The sequence below is a fragment of the Bufo gargarizans genome, chromosome 5, assembly GCF_014858855.1.
Source record: "Bufo gargarizans isolate SCDJY-AF-19 chromosome 5, ASM1485885v1, whole genome shotgun sequence".
NCBI lineage: Eukaryota > Metazoa > Chordata > Amphibia > Anura > Bufonidae > Bufo > Bufo gargarizans.
The window spans coordinates 466,085,376-466,103,729 of record NC_058084.1 but is presented as its reverse complement, the minus strand read 5'-3'; the positions used below and the strand labels follow the sequence as shown (position 1 = coordinate 466,103,729).

Genomic DNA, 18,354 nt, shown 5'->3' with positions numbered 1-18,354 from the left:
TGTTTCGTAACAATTAATCATATCTTTGGTATGACGGGAGGTACTGATATCTCTGTGAGAAAACAAGGCCATTCATATCATTATGGTCCATAAATCAACAGTGAGAAACATCCAAAGAGACGCCTAGAGGTCTGTCTCTAATTGCTACAAGTGTCAGAATTAATCCCTATAGCTTTGAATTAAAGCCTCTAAGGTCAAATGTATAGAATATGTTTTATTCAGACTTACATAAGTTAACCCTTTATACTATGATGCAAATAGCTTACACAGCAGTGCCACCTAGGTGTGAGTAGGCGACATTACAACAGTAGCAAAAGTGCATTCTGGGTAAGGTTATGATGTCACAATTTTTATCAATGGTCACGCCCATCCGACAATGATTGGAACGTTCCAAACTAGGAAGGTGTGTCTAACTGATAAGTTTGTGGTCATAAAACTCACAAAGGAGAAACACATTAGAAGAAATGTTGAGCTCTCTAGAGGGGTCTATCAAGATGAAAGCCATGGTGAGATGCGCTATGATGGACCACCCAGCTTTCCTAGGAGCAGAAGTGAGATTCCTACTAGGACTTGGTAAGATACACAAAGAATGATATTTCATTTTATTAAGACTAATTTGATAGTGTGGGTGAAATTATACCATCTAGATTGGCGAATAAATAAATTAATTAATTGATCACCTCCATATTGAAGAATCAAGACTCATAATCTAGCAAAGCATTAATGAGAGATATATATATATATCTCTATATATATATCTCTATATATATATATATATATATATATACATACACATACATATATATATACACACACACACACACACACACATACACATACACACACACAATTTTGATGGAACATTCTTCGCCAAGCTAAATGATGGGTTCCCACAGGAAAGACTTGTTTTAAGTCCTTCCCATTTAAGATATGGTCTAGGAAAGATCCTAGATCCCTGTTATTTGAGGAGGCTCACAGAGCGCGCCCCGAGTATGCTCTGCCTCTACATACAGTACAGGAGGCCTGAGCATTTATATGCATCAGTCAGCCGTTAATATGAACTGCCTAATATTGTGTAGGTCTCCCTTGAGCAACCAAAACATGGACTCCACACGACCTGCGAAAGTGCCCTGTGGTATCTGATACCAACACTTCAACGGAAAATCCTCATGACCCTGTCACTGGCTCACCTACCTTGGACCACTTTTGGTAGGTACTGACCACTACATAGCAGGAACACCCCACAAGACCGTCCGTCCTGGAGATGCTCTGACCCAGTCGTCCACCCATAGCCCTCGTCCGAGTCGCTCAGATACTTACCTGCGCCCGTTTTTCCTGCTTCCAACAGCCTCCGATAATCCAGAATAAATTGATATTCCCAACATCACATTTACCAATGAAACGCAAAATGTAAGAAAGGACATAAAAAAAAAAAACACAAACTCGAAAATGTCTGTAAAATAAAACTGCATTTCTCTGGAAACGGGGCGGACATTTACAGAGTAAAAGAAAAAAAAATGCATACAAATCATCCAAAAATGTACATTAAAATATACAAGAGGGAGGTACTGTGAGGACTCCGCCTACAGTGGGGGAGGGGTTTAAAATAAATTAAGGGGAGGGGAGGTTTCGAGAGCCTGATAGAAGGCTGTATGACTGGAATGGTTTCGCTCATCTGCCCCCTGCTGGGCTGCACCCACATAATACACAGATTATCAGTTATGAACAGGCTCCTCCCAGAAACAATAAGCCCCACCCTCCTGAGACGTTCAATTATTGTATCAATGACTGGCCCTATTCCACTGGTAGAGGACTCCACCCACTAAAATGGGTGGAGCCTTCCCCAACAAGCCCCGCCTACCCATGATGCACTGCTATCACCTGAGTGACCTGGACACTAACGAGGACGCAGGTAGGTCTCCATTACAGTCTGATATGGGGGGCTGGGAGGAGTCTGGGGTAGGTGGCCGTGCAGGGTGGGCAAGTAACCGACAAGATGTAAGACCAGGAAAAGGGAGGGGGATGGGAAGCAGCTTCTGGGGTGCATTATGGGGGGCAGTAATCTGCAAAGTACGGATGTTGAAGCGCCTCGTCTGCCGAAATCCTCTGGACCGGGTTACACTTCAGCAAGTTCTGGAAACAGAGAAGAGAATCTGAGTGAAGGGTCGCGAGGGGCTCGATCTGATGATTAGAAGGGGGGGGGATAACATGTCACCCCCGAATACATCCAGCCGTGGGTACCGGGTCTTTTGTGGCGTGCCACGGTCACATCAGTGAGGGGGGGGGGCTCTAAAGGACCACAATAAAGGGGTCTCCGCCCAGGTTTTAAACTGAAGCTTCCCCTGTAATAAAGTGCAGCAACCTGGAAACCATCAGCAAGTAGATGAAACTACTGCCGAAAAAATGCTTTTGTCGAGCAGAACCGTGACGGGTGTTAATTAAGGAAACTCAAATCTCAACCGCAGGACGCACCATTAAGTACTTAAAATACCGGAAAAAAGGCATAAGAATAACAGATCCGTCAACAGCACCTTGATGGTGGTTTCCAGGTAGTATGGAAAGTCCAAACAGACTCAACAGATAAAAGGGTGAAGGAGATTATCACAGGGAGGCCGGCTGTCTACGCATGCTGGGAGTTGTAGTTCCGCATCTCTGATACAGAGGCACTTACCTGTAGCAAGTCTCTTCCAGTGGCATTCAGCTTGGGTACAACATTCACTAGAGACGTGGTAGCCGGATACATGGGGTAGGGCTGAGAAAACAAAAACACGAAAAACGCGTGATGGAACGTGAGTGCGGGGTGAATGGGACAGTCGCAGTAACCTGCAATACCAGACATGGCCACTATTAAAAGCACGGCGCTGCGCCTGGTAAAGAACGATGGAGGAGTGGGGCTCCATGGAAAACATCCCTTTAAGGCCTAATGCACACAAACGTATACAGGTCCTTCTCAAAAAATTAGCATATTGTGATAAAGTTCATTATTTTCTGTAATGTACTGATAAACATTAGACTTTCATATATTTTAGATTCATTACACACAACTGAAGTAGTTCAAGCCTTTTATTGTTTTAATATTGATGATTTTGGCCACAGCTCATGAAAACCCAAAATTCCTATCTAAAAAAATTAGCATATTTCATCCAACCAATAAAAGAAAAGTGTTTTTAATACAAAAAAAAGTCAACCTTCAAATAATTATGTTCAGTTCTGCACTCAATACTTGGTCCGGAATCCTTTTGCAGAAATGACTGCTTCAATGCGGCGTGGCATGGAGGCAATCAGCCTGTGGCACTGCTGAGGTGTTATGGAGGCCCAGGATGCTTCAATGCGGCGTGGCATGGAGGCAATCAGCCTGTGGCACTGCTGAGGTGTTATGGAGGCCCAGGATGCTTCAATGCGGCGTGGCATGGAGGCATCAGCCTGTGGCACTGCTGAGGTGTTATGGAGGCCCAGGAGGCTTCGATGCGGCGTGGCATGGAGGCAATCAGCCTGTGGCACTGCTGAGGTGTTATGGAGGCCCAGGATGCTTCAATGCGGCGTGGCATGGAGGCAATCAGCCTGTGGCACTGCTGAGGTGTTATGGAGGCCCAGGATGCTTCGATAGCGGCCTTAAGCTCATCCAGAGTGTTGGGTCTTGCGTCTCTCAACTTTCTCTTCCCAATATCCCACAGATTCTCTATGGGGTTCAGGTCAGGAGAGTTGGCAGGCCAATTGAGCCCAGTAATACCATGGTCAGTAAACCAGTTACCAGTGGTGTTGGCGCTGTGAGCAGGTGCCAGGTCGTGCTGAAAAATGACATCTTCATCTCCATAAAGCTTTTCAGCAGATGGAAGCATGAAGTGCTCCAAAATCTCCTGATAGCGGCTGCATTGACCCTGCCCTTGATAAAACACAGTGGACCAACACCAGCAGCTGACATGGCGCCCAGACCATCACTGACTGTGGGGACTGGACACTGGACTTCAGGCATTTTGGCATTTCCCTCTCCCCAGTCTTCCTCCAGACTCTGGCACCTTGATTTCCGAATGACATGCAACAGTCCAGTGCTGCTTCTCTGTAGCCCAGGTCAGGCGCTTCTGCCGCTGTTTCTGGGGAATGCGGCACCTGTAGCCCATTTCCTGCACACGCCTGTACACGGGGGCTCTGGATGTTTCTACTCCAGACTCAGTCCACTGCTTCCGCAGGTCCCCCAAGGTCTGGAATCGGTCCTTCTCCACAATCTTCCTCAGGGTCCGGTCACCTCTTCTCGTTGTGCAGCGTTTTCTGCCACACTTTCTCCTTCCCACAGACTTCCCACTGAGGTGCCTTGATACAGCACTCTGGGAACAGCCTATTCCTTCAGACATGTCTTTCTGTGTCTTACCCTCTTGCTTGAGGGTGTCAATGATGGCCTTCTGGACAGCAGTCAGGTCGGCAGTCTTACCCATGATTGCGGTTTGGAGTAATGAACCAGGCTGGGAGTTTTTAAAAGCCTCAGGAATCTTTTGCAGGTGTTTAGAGTTAATTAGTTGATTCAGATGATTAGGTTAATAGCTCGTTTAGAGAACCTTTTCATGATATGCTAATTTTTTTAGATCTGTGGCCAAAATCATCAATATTAAAACAATAAAAGGCTTGAACTACTTCAGTTGTGTGTAATGAATCTAAAATATATGAAAGTCTAATGTTTATCAGTACATTACAGAAAATAATGAACTTTATCACAATATGCTAATTTTTTTAGAAGGACCTGTATTTTCTTTCCGTGTCCGTTCCGTCCTTTTGCGGACCATTTACGGAACCAATAATTTCAATGGGTCTGCAAAAAAAACTAACAAACGGAAGTTACTCCGTGTGCATTCCGTTTCAGTTCCGCCAAAAATAGAACATGCCCTATTATTGTCCGCATTACGGACAAGGATAGGACTGTTCTATTAGGGGCCGGCTGTTCCGTTCCGTGAAATAAGGAATGCGCACGGACGTCATCTGTATTTTTTGCAGATCGCAAAATACATACGGTCGTGTGCATGAGCCCCAAGGATAGGCCATCACAACTGTGAGCCCAGAGAAGCCTTCTAAGATGTTGCTGCCATCTAGTGGCAAAATAGCAAAATGCAAGATATCACATTTATTATACAGCCACACAAGCAACTTTTTTAAATAAAACTACACCTTGTATGTTGGTGCAATTTTTAAGACCATTTTCAATATCTCTGCTTCCTGTTAGTGAATGAAAACATTCATGCTTACACCCAGGGGCTGCAAACCAGTCCTATTTCTGCTCACAAGACTTTCTAAAGGGTACATTCATACGACTATATATATATATATATATATATATATTTTTTTTTTTTCACGGTTGTGTGAATGCCGTCCATGTGACTTTAGGTGTTTTACTTCTTCACTGTCAGCAACTCTGCTTGCTGTGAATGACTGGAAACCCAGATGCATGGATTGTTACAAAAGAGCTGACTGCTGGTTGGACAGGATCAAGATGGGTCCACAGCCTCCATAGATACATCTGCACGTTTCCTTAGTCTGTCGCCTCTCCATGGTTGAAAGCTGCACAGTTGTGTTTCCAGCCATTCACAGCAAGCAGAGATGTTGAAGATGGAAAGGAATTGAGACAAAGTCTGAAAGAAAGTTGCACTTTTCAGTACACAGTGATCAAGCTTTGTTTATTTAAAGGGACGGACACCATCACGGTACCACCTCGCTAGCACCACCTTGTGGACATGGCTCAGACATTCTAACAAGCCTTGGGACGTGACTCCTAGGGAGATCCATCTGCATATGGTTTTCCCATGGAGCATAGCCAGTAAGTCCCTACACAGGGACAGCCTTTTCATGGATCGGCAGTTCCCTGCGTAATATGTAAAATGACAATGACATACTTCATAGGGGTTTTCACCTGATCACATACCCAAGGAAGTCCAGTGTAAACAGGTGTCTGTGGGAAGGACTGCAGAAATCCTGACGAGTCCCAGCGTGCCTCAGGCACAGTGCACCCCCCCCTCCCAGTATTAAAGACTTTGGTGGCAGTGGCCACAGCGTCCCCTCCTCCTCATTGGTGGTAGCTCCAATCAGCAGTGTAACCCTGGGGCTCCGATCAGTTACCATGGCAGCCAGGACGCTGCTGAAGCCGTCCATGGTCAGCTCCCTGCTGCTGTGTGCACTATGTACAGGGACAGTGTAAGGTCCTGGTCACCATCATAGAGCTCTATCAGGGAGAAGTTAAAAAATAGGATCGGACTGTTCGATTATGGGCCGGCCGTTCCATAAAATGAGAAATATTGGTGAAAAACTTCTTCGGTCCAGGGGGCTGGAGCAGTCTTTACGCCTGGTGCACAAAGCGATGAGGCAAACAGTGCAGATCAGGCATGGACGCCCCCAACATATCACCCCATGTGATGCTGCCTATATTCCGGTCTCATTTAAAAAAAAAGTGCACATAAAGTGGCCAACCCCTTAGGGCTGTTTCACACGAGCGGATGCCGTGCGTGACATCGGCTGCGTGACTGACAGCCAAGACCCGATGCAGACTGCAGAGGCACGGAGCATTAACATGACTGATACTGCTCCGTGCCTCTCTGTGAGATAAAGTTGTCACCGTGATTTCGTAGTAAAGAGGTCACAGAGAGGCACGGAGCAGTATCAGTCATGTTAATGCTCCGTGCCTCTGCAGTCTGCATCGGGTCTTGGCTGTCATTCACGCAGCGGATGTCACGCACGGCATCCGCTCGTGTGAAACAGCCCTTAACCCCTTTAGGCTATATTTCACCTTAAGGACAAGGCCATTTTTTGAAAATCTGACCAGTGTCACTTTATGTGGTGATAACTTTAAAACGCTTTTACTTACCCAGGCCGTTCTGAGATTGTTTTATCGTCACATATTGTACTTCATGGTAAAATGGGAGTCAAAAAATTTCATTTTTAATTTATAAAAAAAAAAATTAATACCGAATTTACCAAAAATTGGGAAAAATTGGCAAATTTCAATTTCTCTACTTCTATAATACATAGTAATACCTACAAAAATAGTTATTATTTTACGTTACCCATATGTTTGGGGGACGTTACAACGCTTAGAAGCAAATCTTTCAAAAACCAACTTTTTAAGGACCAGTTCAGGTCTGAAGTCACTTTGTGAGGCTTACATAATAGAAACCACCCAAAAATGACCCCATTTTAGAAATTACACCCCTCAAAGTATTCAAAACTGATTTTTACTAACTTTGTTAACCCTTTAGGTGTTCCACAAGAATTCATGGAAAATGAAGATGGAATTTCAGAATTTCAAATTTTTGGGGCAGATTTTCCAGTTCAATCCATTTTTTCCAGTTACAAAGCAAGGGTTAACAGCCAAACAAAACTCATGATTTATGGCCCTGATTCTGTAGTTTACAGAAACACCCCCTATGTGGTCTTAAACTGCTGTACGGGCACACGGCAGGGCGCAGAAGGAAAGGAACGCCATATGGTTTTTGAGGGCAGATTTCACTGAGATAATTTTAAGTTGCCATGTCCCATTTGAAGCCCCCCTGATGCACCCCTAGAGTAGAAACTCCCAAAAAGTGACCCCATTTTGTAAACTACAGGATAAGGGTGGCAGTTTTGTTGGTACTATTTTAGGGTACAGATGATTTTTGGTTGCTCTATACTACACTTTTTGTGAGGCAAGGTAACAAAATAGCTGTTTTGGCACTATTTTTATTTTTTGTTATTTACAACATTCATCTGACAGGTTAGATCATATGGTATTTTTATAGAGCAGGTTGTTACGGATGCGAAAATACCAAATATTACAACTTTTTTGTTTCAGTTTTACGTAATAAAGCATTTTTGAAAAAAAACATTTTTTTAGTGTCTCCACATTCTGAAAGCCATAGTTTTTTTTCTGTTTTGGGCGATTGTCTTAGGCCTTATGCACACGACAGTATTTTTTCACGGTCTGCAAAACGGGGTTCCGTTGTTCCGTGATCCGTTTCCGCTTTTGTTTTCGTGTAACTTCCTTGATTTTTGGAGGATCACCAGACATGAAGGAAAGTGAAAAAAAAAAATCTAAGTCAAGTTTGCCTTGCAAATGATAGGAAAAAAAATGGACGCGGACGACAATCTTGTGTGCCTCCGTGTTTTTTTTTAACGGACCCATTGACTTGAATGGGTCCGCGAACCGTTGTCTGTGAAAAAAATAGGACAGGTCATATTTTTTGGACGGACTGGAAACACGGACGCGGATGACAAACAGTGCATTATCAGAGTTTTCAACGGACCCACTGAAAGTCAATGGGTCCGCAGAAAATCACGGAAAACGGAACAACGGACACAACAACGGTCGTGTGCATGAGGCCTTAAGTAGGAGCTAATTTTTTGCGGGATGAGATGACTGTTTGATTGGCACTATTTTGGGGGGCATATGTCTCTTTGGTCGCTTGCTATTACACTTTTTGTGATGTAAGGTGACAAAAAATGGCTTTTTAGAAACAGTTTTTATTTATTTTTATTTTTTTGGTGTTCATCTGAGGGGTTAGGTCGTAATATTCTTATAGAGCCGGTCGATACGAAAGCGGAGATACCCAATATGTGTACTTTTCTTTTTTTCCCCTATTTTTTTTACAAAAAAAATGTAAATTTAAATGTACTACACACAGGGCCGTCTTTAATATTGATTGAAACCTGGGCAAAAATGTACTTGGGCCCCCTGGATCCCCCCTTCCCACACCTTAGCAGGCAATCACGCCCTCCATCACAACACACACACAAAACATCCACACATCTGGTAGAGTCCAGTGAATGACTGTAAATACTTCCAGTTCTGAAGACTCCAGCGGCTCAGGATCAGTGCTCTGGGCAGCTGGGCTCAGGCTGGAAGTGGGCACCACTCCGCAGGAAGGAGACCAGGGCTCACCCTAGTGTTACAGTGCACCCCACAGTATGCAGTATATCACCCTATAGTATACAACACCCCACAGTATGCAGTATAGCACCCTATAGTATACAGCAACCCACAGTATGCAGTATAGCACCCCACACTATACAGTTCCCCAGTATATAGCAGAGCAGTCCACAGTATACAGCACCCCACAGTATACAGTAGAGCAGTATAGAACCTCACCGTATACAGCACCCCAAACTATACATGATACAGCTGCGATTGTAGTAAAGAAGAGTGGCACTGCACTCAACCAATAATGAATCCCTTATGTCGACACACTCGTCACCGGAGTACTTGGCAGGAATACATATGCGGCATCGCTGCTGCCGGTGGTGCTCTGTCTAACGTGTAACCAGGCAATTACTGCTTCAATGATATTGCACATACAAGAGACAAAACGGACGGCACTCACCGATGCTTGATGAAACAATTCCTTTATTCCTGGTAGAGAGCGGACAACATACACAAGTGCTCCAGCTGAGTTAGACGACGGCCGTTTCGCACTTTAGTGCTTCGTCTGGCCCATAAAACATTTTTATGGGCCGGACGAAGCACTAAGGTGCGAAACGGCCGTTATCTAACTCAGCTGGAGCACTTGTGTATGTTGTCCGCTCTCTACCAGGAATAAAGGAATTGTTTCAGCAAGCATCGGTGAGTGCCGTCCGTTTTGTCTCTTGTATGTGCAATACATGATACAGCACCCCACACTATACAGTACAGCAGTATAACACTCCACAATATACAGCCCCCCACACACTATACAGTACAGCAGTATAGCACTCCACAATATACAGCACCCACAGTATACACTATACAGGCCCCCACACTATACAGCACCCACAGTATACAGGCCCCCACACTATACAGTACAGCAGTATAGCACTCCACAATATACAGCACCCACAGTATACAGGCCCCCACACTATACAGTACAGCACTCCACAATATACAGCACCCACAGTATACAGTACAGCACTCCACAGTATACAGGCCCCCACACTATACAGTACAGCACTCCACAATATACAGCACCCACAGTATACAGTACAGCACTCCACAATATACAGCACCCACACTATACAGTACAGCACTCCACAATATACAGCACCCACACTATACAGTACAGCACTCCACAATATACAGCACCCACACTATACAGTACAGCACTCCACAATATACAGCACCCACACTATACAGTACAGCACTCCACAATATACAGCACCCACAGTATACAGTACAGCACTCCACAATATACAGCACCCACAGTATACAGGCCCCCACACTATACAGTACAGCAGTATAGCACTTCACAATATACAGCACCCACACTATACAGTATTTTACAGTATATTAGCATAACAGCCCCTGTCACCTTTTTCTGATGTAATCTTCACACAAAAAAGCTTCACAGTTAAGGCAAACTTCTACAGCAACACTCCTGGTAGAAAGGACCTTGATGACCTCATAGCCATGTGACCAGTAATATTGCTAGGTTATTGGTCACATGGTGATGATGTCATCTAAGGTCCTAGAGAATCACAGCTCTCACAGTATGCTGCCTGGAGTGCCGGCAGGCATGGCATGGCAGCATCCCCTGTGTAGCTGACAGCCTGACACCCAGTGCAGTGGCTAGCAGGGCTCAAGAGGCAGCTGCCTTGGGCCCCCCCAGGAGCAACTGGGCCCAGGGCAGCTGCCCCTTTTTAAAGACGGCCCTGATTACACAGCGTTATACAGGGGGCTGGATTCACAGGCTGTCACGGAAGGCATCGAGCTGCCTTCCCTGCCAACGGGTCCCCGTCACAGCAGCACGGGGACCCGATAGCTTCTCCCTCCCTACACGGACATCGCACGTGCCATGGTCAGCGCTGATCGCGGCACATCAAGGGTTAATGCGCCGGCATCGGTGAGTTTACCAATGCCAGCGCATGCAGCAGGGATCCGGCTATCAGTGGCTGCCAGACCCCTGTCGCGGATCGGGCAGGCGCATCTCCTGCACCCGCCCGATCACTGCGCCATACATGTACGGCGCTGGTCCTTAAGGTGTTAAGAGCATGGACACATGTAGTGGTCGCGGTGAATAGTGTCATACGTCTTTACCACTAGACGGCGCCGTTGTCAAACGATGGTTGATGTCCGGTTTTCTTTTGCCAACTGACTCACCTTATAGTCCGGCAGTTTGGTCATGGTCGGCCATTGCTCCTCAGTCGGGGTTCCCAGTAATGTGTGCTTGGTTAAGGAAAAGCCCTAACTGTACAGGGTGAGCGCCCTAAAGTAAGCCTGCGCCCCAACACAGCGCCACATCACAGGCTCAGTAAGGATATCGGAAAATCCGTTTCAGCTGGTCGTCTACATCATTTCCCGGAAACAGCGGCCGCCCAGCATTCGCCAGCTCTGGGGAGGAAGAACAGGACACGAAGCTTCAGAGGTAAGAATGAATTCCAGTAATCTGCCACCCGATACTCCAGAAATCACATAATATCTGCAAATATAACAAACCGCGCCGTATCACACAGAGCGTTAGGCCGGAGACACTTACCTGCAAAGATGCAGCCGGCCGACCACATGTCTATGGACGTGGAGTAAAGCTTAGCACCAAACAGCACATCAGGAGGACGATACCAAAGAGTCACCACCTAGAGGGAGGCCTAGTTATAAGTGGAGCGTTCCATAGGTGCAGGGGAGTCTTCGGCTGCAACCCACAACAGATCAATACCAGACTCACCTCAGCGGAGTAACAGCGAACCGGAATACCAAACGCCCGAGCCAAACCGAAGTCCGCCAGCTTCAACTCTCCGTTCTGTGAGAGCACACAGGTCAGAATTACAGGAGAACCCAAAGGAAGGCGATACATGTACATAGGAGGCAGTATTATAGTAGTTATATTCTTGTACATAGGAGCAGTATTATAGTAGTTATATTCTTGTACATAGGAGAGTATTATAGTAGTTATATTCTTGTACATAGAAGGCAGTATTATAGTAGTTATATTCTTGTACATAGGAGGCAGTATTATAGTAGTTATATTCTTGTACATAGGAGGCAGTATTATAGTAGTTATATTCTTGTACATAGGAGGCAGTATTATAGTAGTTATATTCTTGTACATAGGAGCAGTATTATAGTAGTTATATTCTTGTACATAGGAGTAGTATTATAGTAGTTATATTCTTGTACATAGGAGCAGTATTATAGTAGTTATATTCTTGTACATAGGAGGCAGTATTATAGTAGTTATATTCTTGTACACAGGAGCAGTATTATAGTAGTTATATTCTTGTACATAGGAGGCAGTATTATAGTAGTTATATCCTTGTACATAGGGGCAGTATTATAGTAGTTATATTCTTGTACACAGGAGCAGTATTATAGTAGTTATATTCCTGTACATAGTAGGCAGTATTATAGTAGTTATATCCTTGTACATAGGGGCAGTATTATAGTAGTTATATTCTTGTACATAGGAGGCAGTATTATAGTAGTTATATTCTTGTACATAGGAGGCAGTATTATAGTAGTTATATTCTTGTACATAGGAGGCAGTATTATAGGATAAAGCAGTAGCCTATGTGCGCTCCTACGGTATCGGCCAGCAGAGAGGCTGACGCTTTTTCCTATAGTGTGCCAGCGCAACCAGCACTGATGGATTACAGGGTGGTCTGTAACCATGGAAACGAGCCGTGTATAATGTGATGGAAAAATGAATCCAGACAGGAAAGGAGGCAATATGGATAATAGTATATTAGTAAGAGCCTTGTATTAACATTGTGAAGTGAGAGGACCCCTTTAAGTCTCATTCCCGTCCCGTATTCTTACCCGGTTGATGAGCAGGTTTTGGGGCTTGAGGTCTCGGTGCAGAACATTACGACTGTGGCAGAACGCCAGACCTTTCAGCAGCTGATACATGAAGGACTATAGGAGACAGAGACGTTCACACTGAATATTGAACACAATCCCGTGCAGATACAGGGGGGCTCTGATGTTATGTGGCGGTCATACCCATAGGCTGCATAATCCCAGGTGTCGGACCCCCGCCGATCAGATGCTGATGATCTATCCAGAGGTTAGATCATCTGTTTAAACAAACTGCAGAACCCCTTTAATACAAGGCACTTACTAATGTATCGTAATTGTCCATATTGACTCCTTTGCTGGCTGGATTCATTTTTCCATCACATTATGCACTGCTCGTTTCCATGGTTACGGCCACTCTAATCCAGGTGGTTGTGCTTGCACAAAATAGGAAAATGCGCCGGCCTCTCTGGTGGCCGGGCCCGCTGGAGTGGGCATAGGTCAGTGCTTTTTCCTATAGTGAGCGAGCACGGCCACCGCTGATGGATTCCAGGGTGGTCATAACCATGGAAACGAGCAGTGTATAATGTGATAGAAAAATGAATCCAGCCACCAAAGGAAGCAACATGGACAATCACAATACATTAGTAAGTGCCTTGTATTAACTGTGTCTACATTGCGAATGCCATTTTCTGAGGTCAGACGACCCCTTTAACTCCAATTCATTGGAGCCGCCATATAACAACACCTGTACACGCAATGTATAGGAAGAAAGTGTGTGCGGTCCCAATATTGCCAGCCCTTGACACATTAAATACATTTATGGGACGTTCCCTTTAAAGGGGTGGTCCTGTCGATTTTTTACGGTATAGAACGGCATAAGAAGCCATACACACGTCCACCGCCCCCCTGTACCCCGCAGTTCTCGGCTTTCAGCCAGGGATTAGCTGAGCATTTCCCGGGTGTCCAGGGGTCCCGGAAGCAGGAACGACTGGGGACCTGGGCGAGCAACGGAACGGCAGCGGCGGGGGAGGGGGAGAGGGACGGGCGGCACTGAGCATAATAGTAACTGGCCGTCCAAACTGATTTATGCTGAGAAAGCGAGAGGGGGCCACCATGCCCCCCGGGTCAGTACACCCCTCGCAGCGGTGGAAGTCACGCAGAATCTTACTTTTACGATTTCTGGGTCCAAGTCGCCATTACAGCTGTCGAAGTATTTCTTCAGATCCTGTAATAGAGAGGAGAAAAAATAAAGAGCGAAGACACAAAACGGCACCGTCTCTGAAAATCCTGCAGACAATGTGACCAGTGCCCTGCCAGGACCTTACCCCTCAATTCCTGGCACTCCTTGCTGTGGATCCGAGGCCACTCCTGCGCTGCCCACGCATCTCAATCCTTGCCCTCGCAGGCAGATGGGGTTGTGACAATGGAAGGCCATTTATATTGGCCGGCGGGGGAGTCGGTATAATAACATGGTCGCCTACATTTGGCGCCATTACTGCTAGCACCAGACCTGCTCTGCCGGATCCCATCCCTGCAGTCCCTCCATGTGACCGCTCTCTGACTAGGGAGACCGCAGGACCGGTTAATACAATCCATTGGGGGACGACTGTAATTTATAAGGCAGACATAGCCGATGTTGTAACTAACACCCCCAACATGTACGAGGTGCGGCAAACACTCACCTGATCACAATACTCAAAGACCAGCGTCAGCTTCTTGTCACTGTGCAGGACGTCGTGTAACCTGCCGATGACAAGGACACCATATAGGACAACATGCGCTCCTCCAGGGAGGCAGTGTGGACATAGGCTGCTCCTTCTTATCTCACTACCACCCCCAACATCTGAGGAGATGCCCCCTATACCCGGAGGGTCGGAGGAGTAGTTGGTGGCCCTCGCCTTACCTTACTATGTTCTTGTGCTTCAGCTCCTTCAGTAAGCAGATCTCCCGGAGAGCGGAGCTGGGGACCCCCTGCGGAGAGAGACGTGGGGGTGACACAGAGCAGAGACCCCACGTACAGACCACGGCCTACAACAGGCACAGCCCCCCTCACCTCATCGTCGTCATCCAGCCTCACGCGCTTCAGAGCCACAATCTCATGGGTCTCACGGTTCTTTGCTTTGAACACGGTGCCATAAGTACCTGCAGGAGATCAACCAGTACACCGTCAGTAAGGGGGAGGATGAGGAGAGTAGTCCGGTACAAGGAAGAAGGATGGGGACAGGGAGTCCTCTACAATGGAGGAGAATGAGGGCAGTAGTCTGATAATACAATGGAGGAGGATGAGGGCAGTAGTCTGAGAATACAATGGAGGAGGATGAGGGCAGTAGTCTGAGACTACAATACAATGGAGGAGGATGAGGGCAGTAGTCTGAGACTACAATACAATGGAGGAGGATGAGGGCAGTAGTCTGAGACTACAATACAATGGAGGAGGATGAGGGCAGTAGTCTGAGACTACAATACAATGGAGGAGGATGAGGGCAGTAGTCTGAGACTACAATACAATGGAGGAGGATGAGGACAGTAGTCTGAGACTACAATACAATGAAGGAGGATGAGGGCAGTAGTCTGACACGATAATACAATGGAGGAGGATGAGGACAGTAGTCTGAAACTACAATACAATGGGGGAGGATGAGGACAGTAGTCTGAAACTACAATACAATGGAGGAGGATGAGGACAGTAGTCTGAGACTACAATACAATACAATGGAGGAGGATGAGGACAGTAGTCTGAGACTACAATACAATGGAGGAGGATGAGGGCAGTGGTCTGATGCTGTAATATAATGAAGGAGGACGCGGGCAGTACTACAGACACAATACGGAGGTCCCCGCCCTATAAGCAGGGTGCAGGCCCGCATCCCCGGCCTCTCCTGCTCGCCTCCCCGCTTTTCCTCACCCTCTCCTATCTTTTCCAGCTTCTCGTACTTCTGCATGTCGCCGCTGTCAGGCCTCTCTCGCACTGCGCATGCGCTCTTTCCTCACCACGCCCAACCAATAATCTACACATAAAGGCAGTGCAAAAGAGGCCTTCTCCTGACCAATAGGAAGAGCCGCCAGGGTGACGTCAGCCTAGAAGTCATTTCCATGGTAATAGGCCGACGCTAAGCCCGCCCACTGGTTGTTATGGAGATGTGGGTGGCGCCATCCTAGCTAGATAAATAGCGGCCATATTTATACACCTCCCATAGGGTCTGAGGAGCAATATGGCGGCGGTGCGCTGAGATTGGCGAGTTGGAGGAAAGAAGGACTGTTCTAAGGGAAAAAAGCGACGCGTTTCAGGAGAAACTCCTAAACGAAGATCATTTTCAGAAGATGGCAGAGGAGAAGGAGGGAAGGCAGATGGGACTGCAGCCTGACAGCCAGGTGGAGGAAGACCAAGTAGTCGAGGATGATGATAGTGACCAGCAAGACCCACCTGGCAGCCTGAAAGGAGCAGCAGCAGATTCCGGACAGTGGGCCGCCTGCACGCCAAGCAGCAATGTCACCCGCTGCGGCTCGGGGGATGAGTACGAGACCTGTAGCCCAGGAGAGACCCTCATGGAGGAGATCGAGCTCCTGGAGTCCCCAGTGCATTTCCAGGACTTTAGGAGACGCCTGGGGGTGGAAAAACTAAAAAAGCTAAGAAGACCTTTGTTTTACATTGGCGCTGCCGGTCCAGATGAGCGGCGCCATAAAAGAACAGATCATCAGCGCCTGGGTTCGGATCAGCGGTGCCCAAAAGTTGTAAAGAATAGTATTGATGAAGCGGAGGGCAATGATAAAAGCGGGGTTAGGGCTGCTTCTAAACAGGGTAAGCATGCTGACTGGCCCCTACATAAGGGACTGGTGGCCTGTCCTTTGGAGGCAGCTCTGGCCCCGGGGCCCAGTGATGCTGAGGCACCAAACCTTACACCAAACCACACCGGTTCAGCCAGTATGAGTGAGGGAATGAGTGGAGAATGTGGGGGAGAATGTTTGTGTTAATAAAAATGTGCCTGGGGCCCGGGTTTGGATGGTGGAGTGAGTAGTGGTAGGAGGGTAGGAAGGTTGGGCACAGTATCCATTATAAGTGAGGGTGGGTGGTGGAGGGTCATTGGTAAGTGGAGAGGGTGGGGGGCCTGGTCCGGTTGCCCCTGTGCGTAGCTATGCTAATTTCGTAGCCGGGGGAAATAGGGGGCCCTCCTTGTCCTCTGGCTCTAAGGATGCCTTTTTGCAGTGGTGTCTTTTGGAGGCTCTAAAGAGAGGGGAGAGAACAATCAATCAGCTTTGTTTGGCTGGAGGGGCTTGAGCTCTTCTGGTCTAACTATAAGGTGGCAAAGAATAAGCCCAGCTGGCAAGACTTTGGCGTCCAGGCGGTATCTCATCAGAAGAACATCAAGAGGGTGACTGTTTTAACCCGTAACGAGTCACTCTCGTGTACTTGCATCATGACGTGATTTGGCCGATATGGGGAGGTGGTGGAGGTTCCCAAAAAGAACAGGGATAAATATGGCATCTGGTCTGGGGCCTGGACCTTTATGGTAAAACTTAAGCTTTCAGGAAACACGGTTACCCACATACCATCTGCAACCTTCTTTGGAAGGGATCGCATCCAGATTTTCTACTAAGGTCAGCCAAAGCTCTGTCATAGAGCCTCACACACTTCATAGATGCCAAAGGAAGGTACAACCGACCCCCTCTGATTAGTCTCTCAAACCGGTTCCAAGCCATCGGTGACACCTCCCCCTCTTTGGGGGAGGGAGCCGGGGGTGAGATTCCGGGAGTTGAGGTAACATCAGGGCCAGTGGGGGACGCCAGGCCTCCTTCTCCTGGGGGAAATATGTCCTCAGTGGTGGGGGCTGGCCTGGAGTCAGAGGACAAGGACAAAAGTGAGATAGACACATCTGTCTCCTTGAAAAACATCTGATGGAAAGGATGGATGGGCAGTGGGAAAAAGAAAGCCATCTAATTCATTCACCCATGATGGCGGCACCCACTCCGTTTACGCTGGCATCCATTAATGTCGCCAGCATTAAGTCAGATACGGCTAGATTTGCGACCTTTGATTTTTTTTAGCCGGACTGAAGCTGACATTTTATTTTTGCAGGAGACAAGGCTTCCCGATTCGATGCCCATATTTAAAGCTAAAAGGGCGTGGAAGCGCGGAGCCTCCTACAGGTCTCTTGTGGCCAAGCCGTATTGCGGGGTAGCGACCCTTTTTACCGCACCGGTAGAATGCTGACAGGTTATTGAATTATTTAGACTAGAACCTTCAGAAATCACAGGTGCATATCCATGAAGCAAACATGATTATAAAAAAGAAAATGGTTGCACACCATTATACATACATACAATAGAGCTAAGAAATGGGGGTCATTCCAGATAAAAGTGGTGCAATACCGACTATAAGTGAGTCAATGGAAGCTCTTAGCGCACATATTTGATCAAACGTGTGTCGGGCCCATCTACCAGGCGTCAAGGTGGCTTGACGCCTGGTAGATGGGCACGACACACGTATGATCAAATATGTGCGCTAAGAGCTTCCATTGACTAATTTATAGTCGGTATTGTACCACTTTTATCTGGAATGACCCCCATTTCTTAGCTCTATTGTATGTATGTATAATGGTGTGCAGCCATTTTCTTTTTTTATAAGGTTATTTAATTAGAAATGGGGA

At 46.8% G+C, this 18,354-nt stretch overlaps 1 protein-coding gene across 1 annotated transcript; it reads right to left on the bottom strand.

The window, feature by feature from the left end:
- Window positions 1-1,196: 1,196 nt before the first annotated feature.
- On the bottom strand, window positions 1,197-15,690 carry CDK5 (cyclin dependent kinase 5). Its single transcript, XM_044293257.1, has 12 exons — window positions 15,615-15,690; window positions 14,763-14,851; window positions 14,613-14,680; window positions 14,392-14,452; window positions 13,878-13,934; window positions 12,731-12,826; window positions 11,640-11,714; window positions 11,454-11,550; window positions 11,239-11,308; window positions 11,078-11,138; window positions 2,672-2,752; window positions 1,197-2,133 (listed from the first exon to the last, which is right to left on the bottom strand). The coding sequence occupies exons 1-12, from the start codon at window positions 15,649-15,651 to the stop codon at window positions 2,047-2,049; spliced, it is 879 nt and encodes a 292-aa protein (XP_044149192.1). The 5' UTR covers window positions 15,652-15,690; the 3' UTR covers window positions 1,197-2,046.
- Between the last annotated feature and the right edge of the window lie 2,664 nt (window positions 15,691-18,354).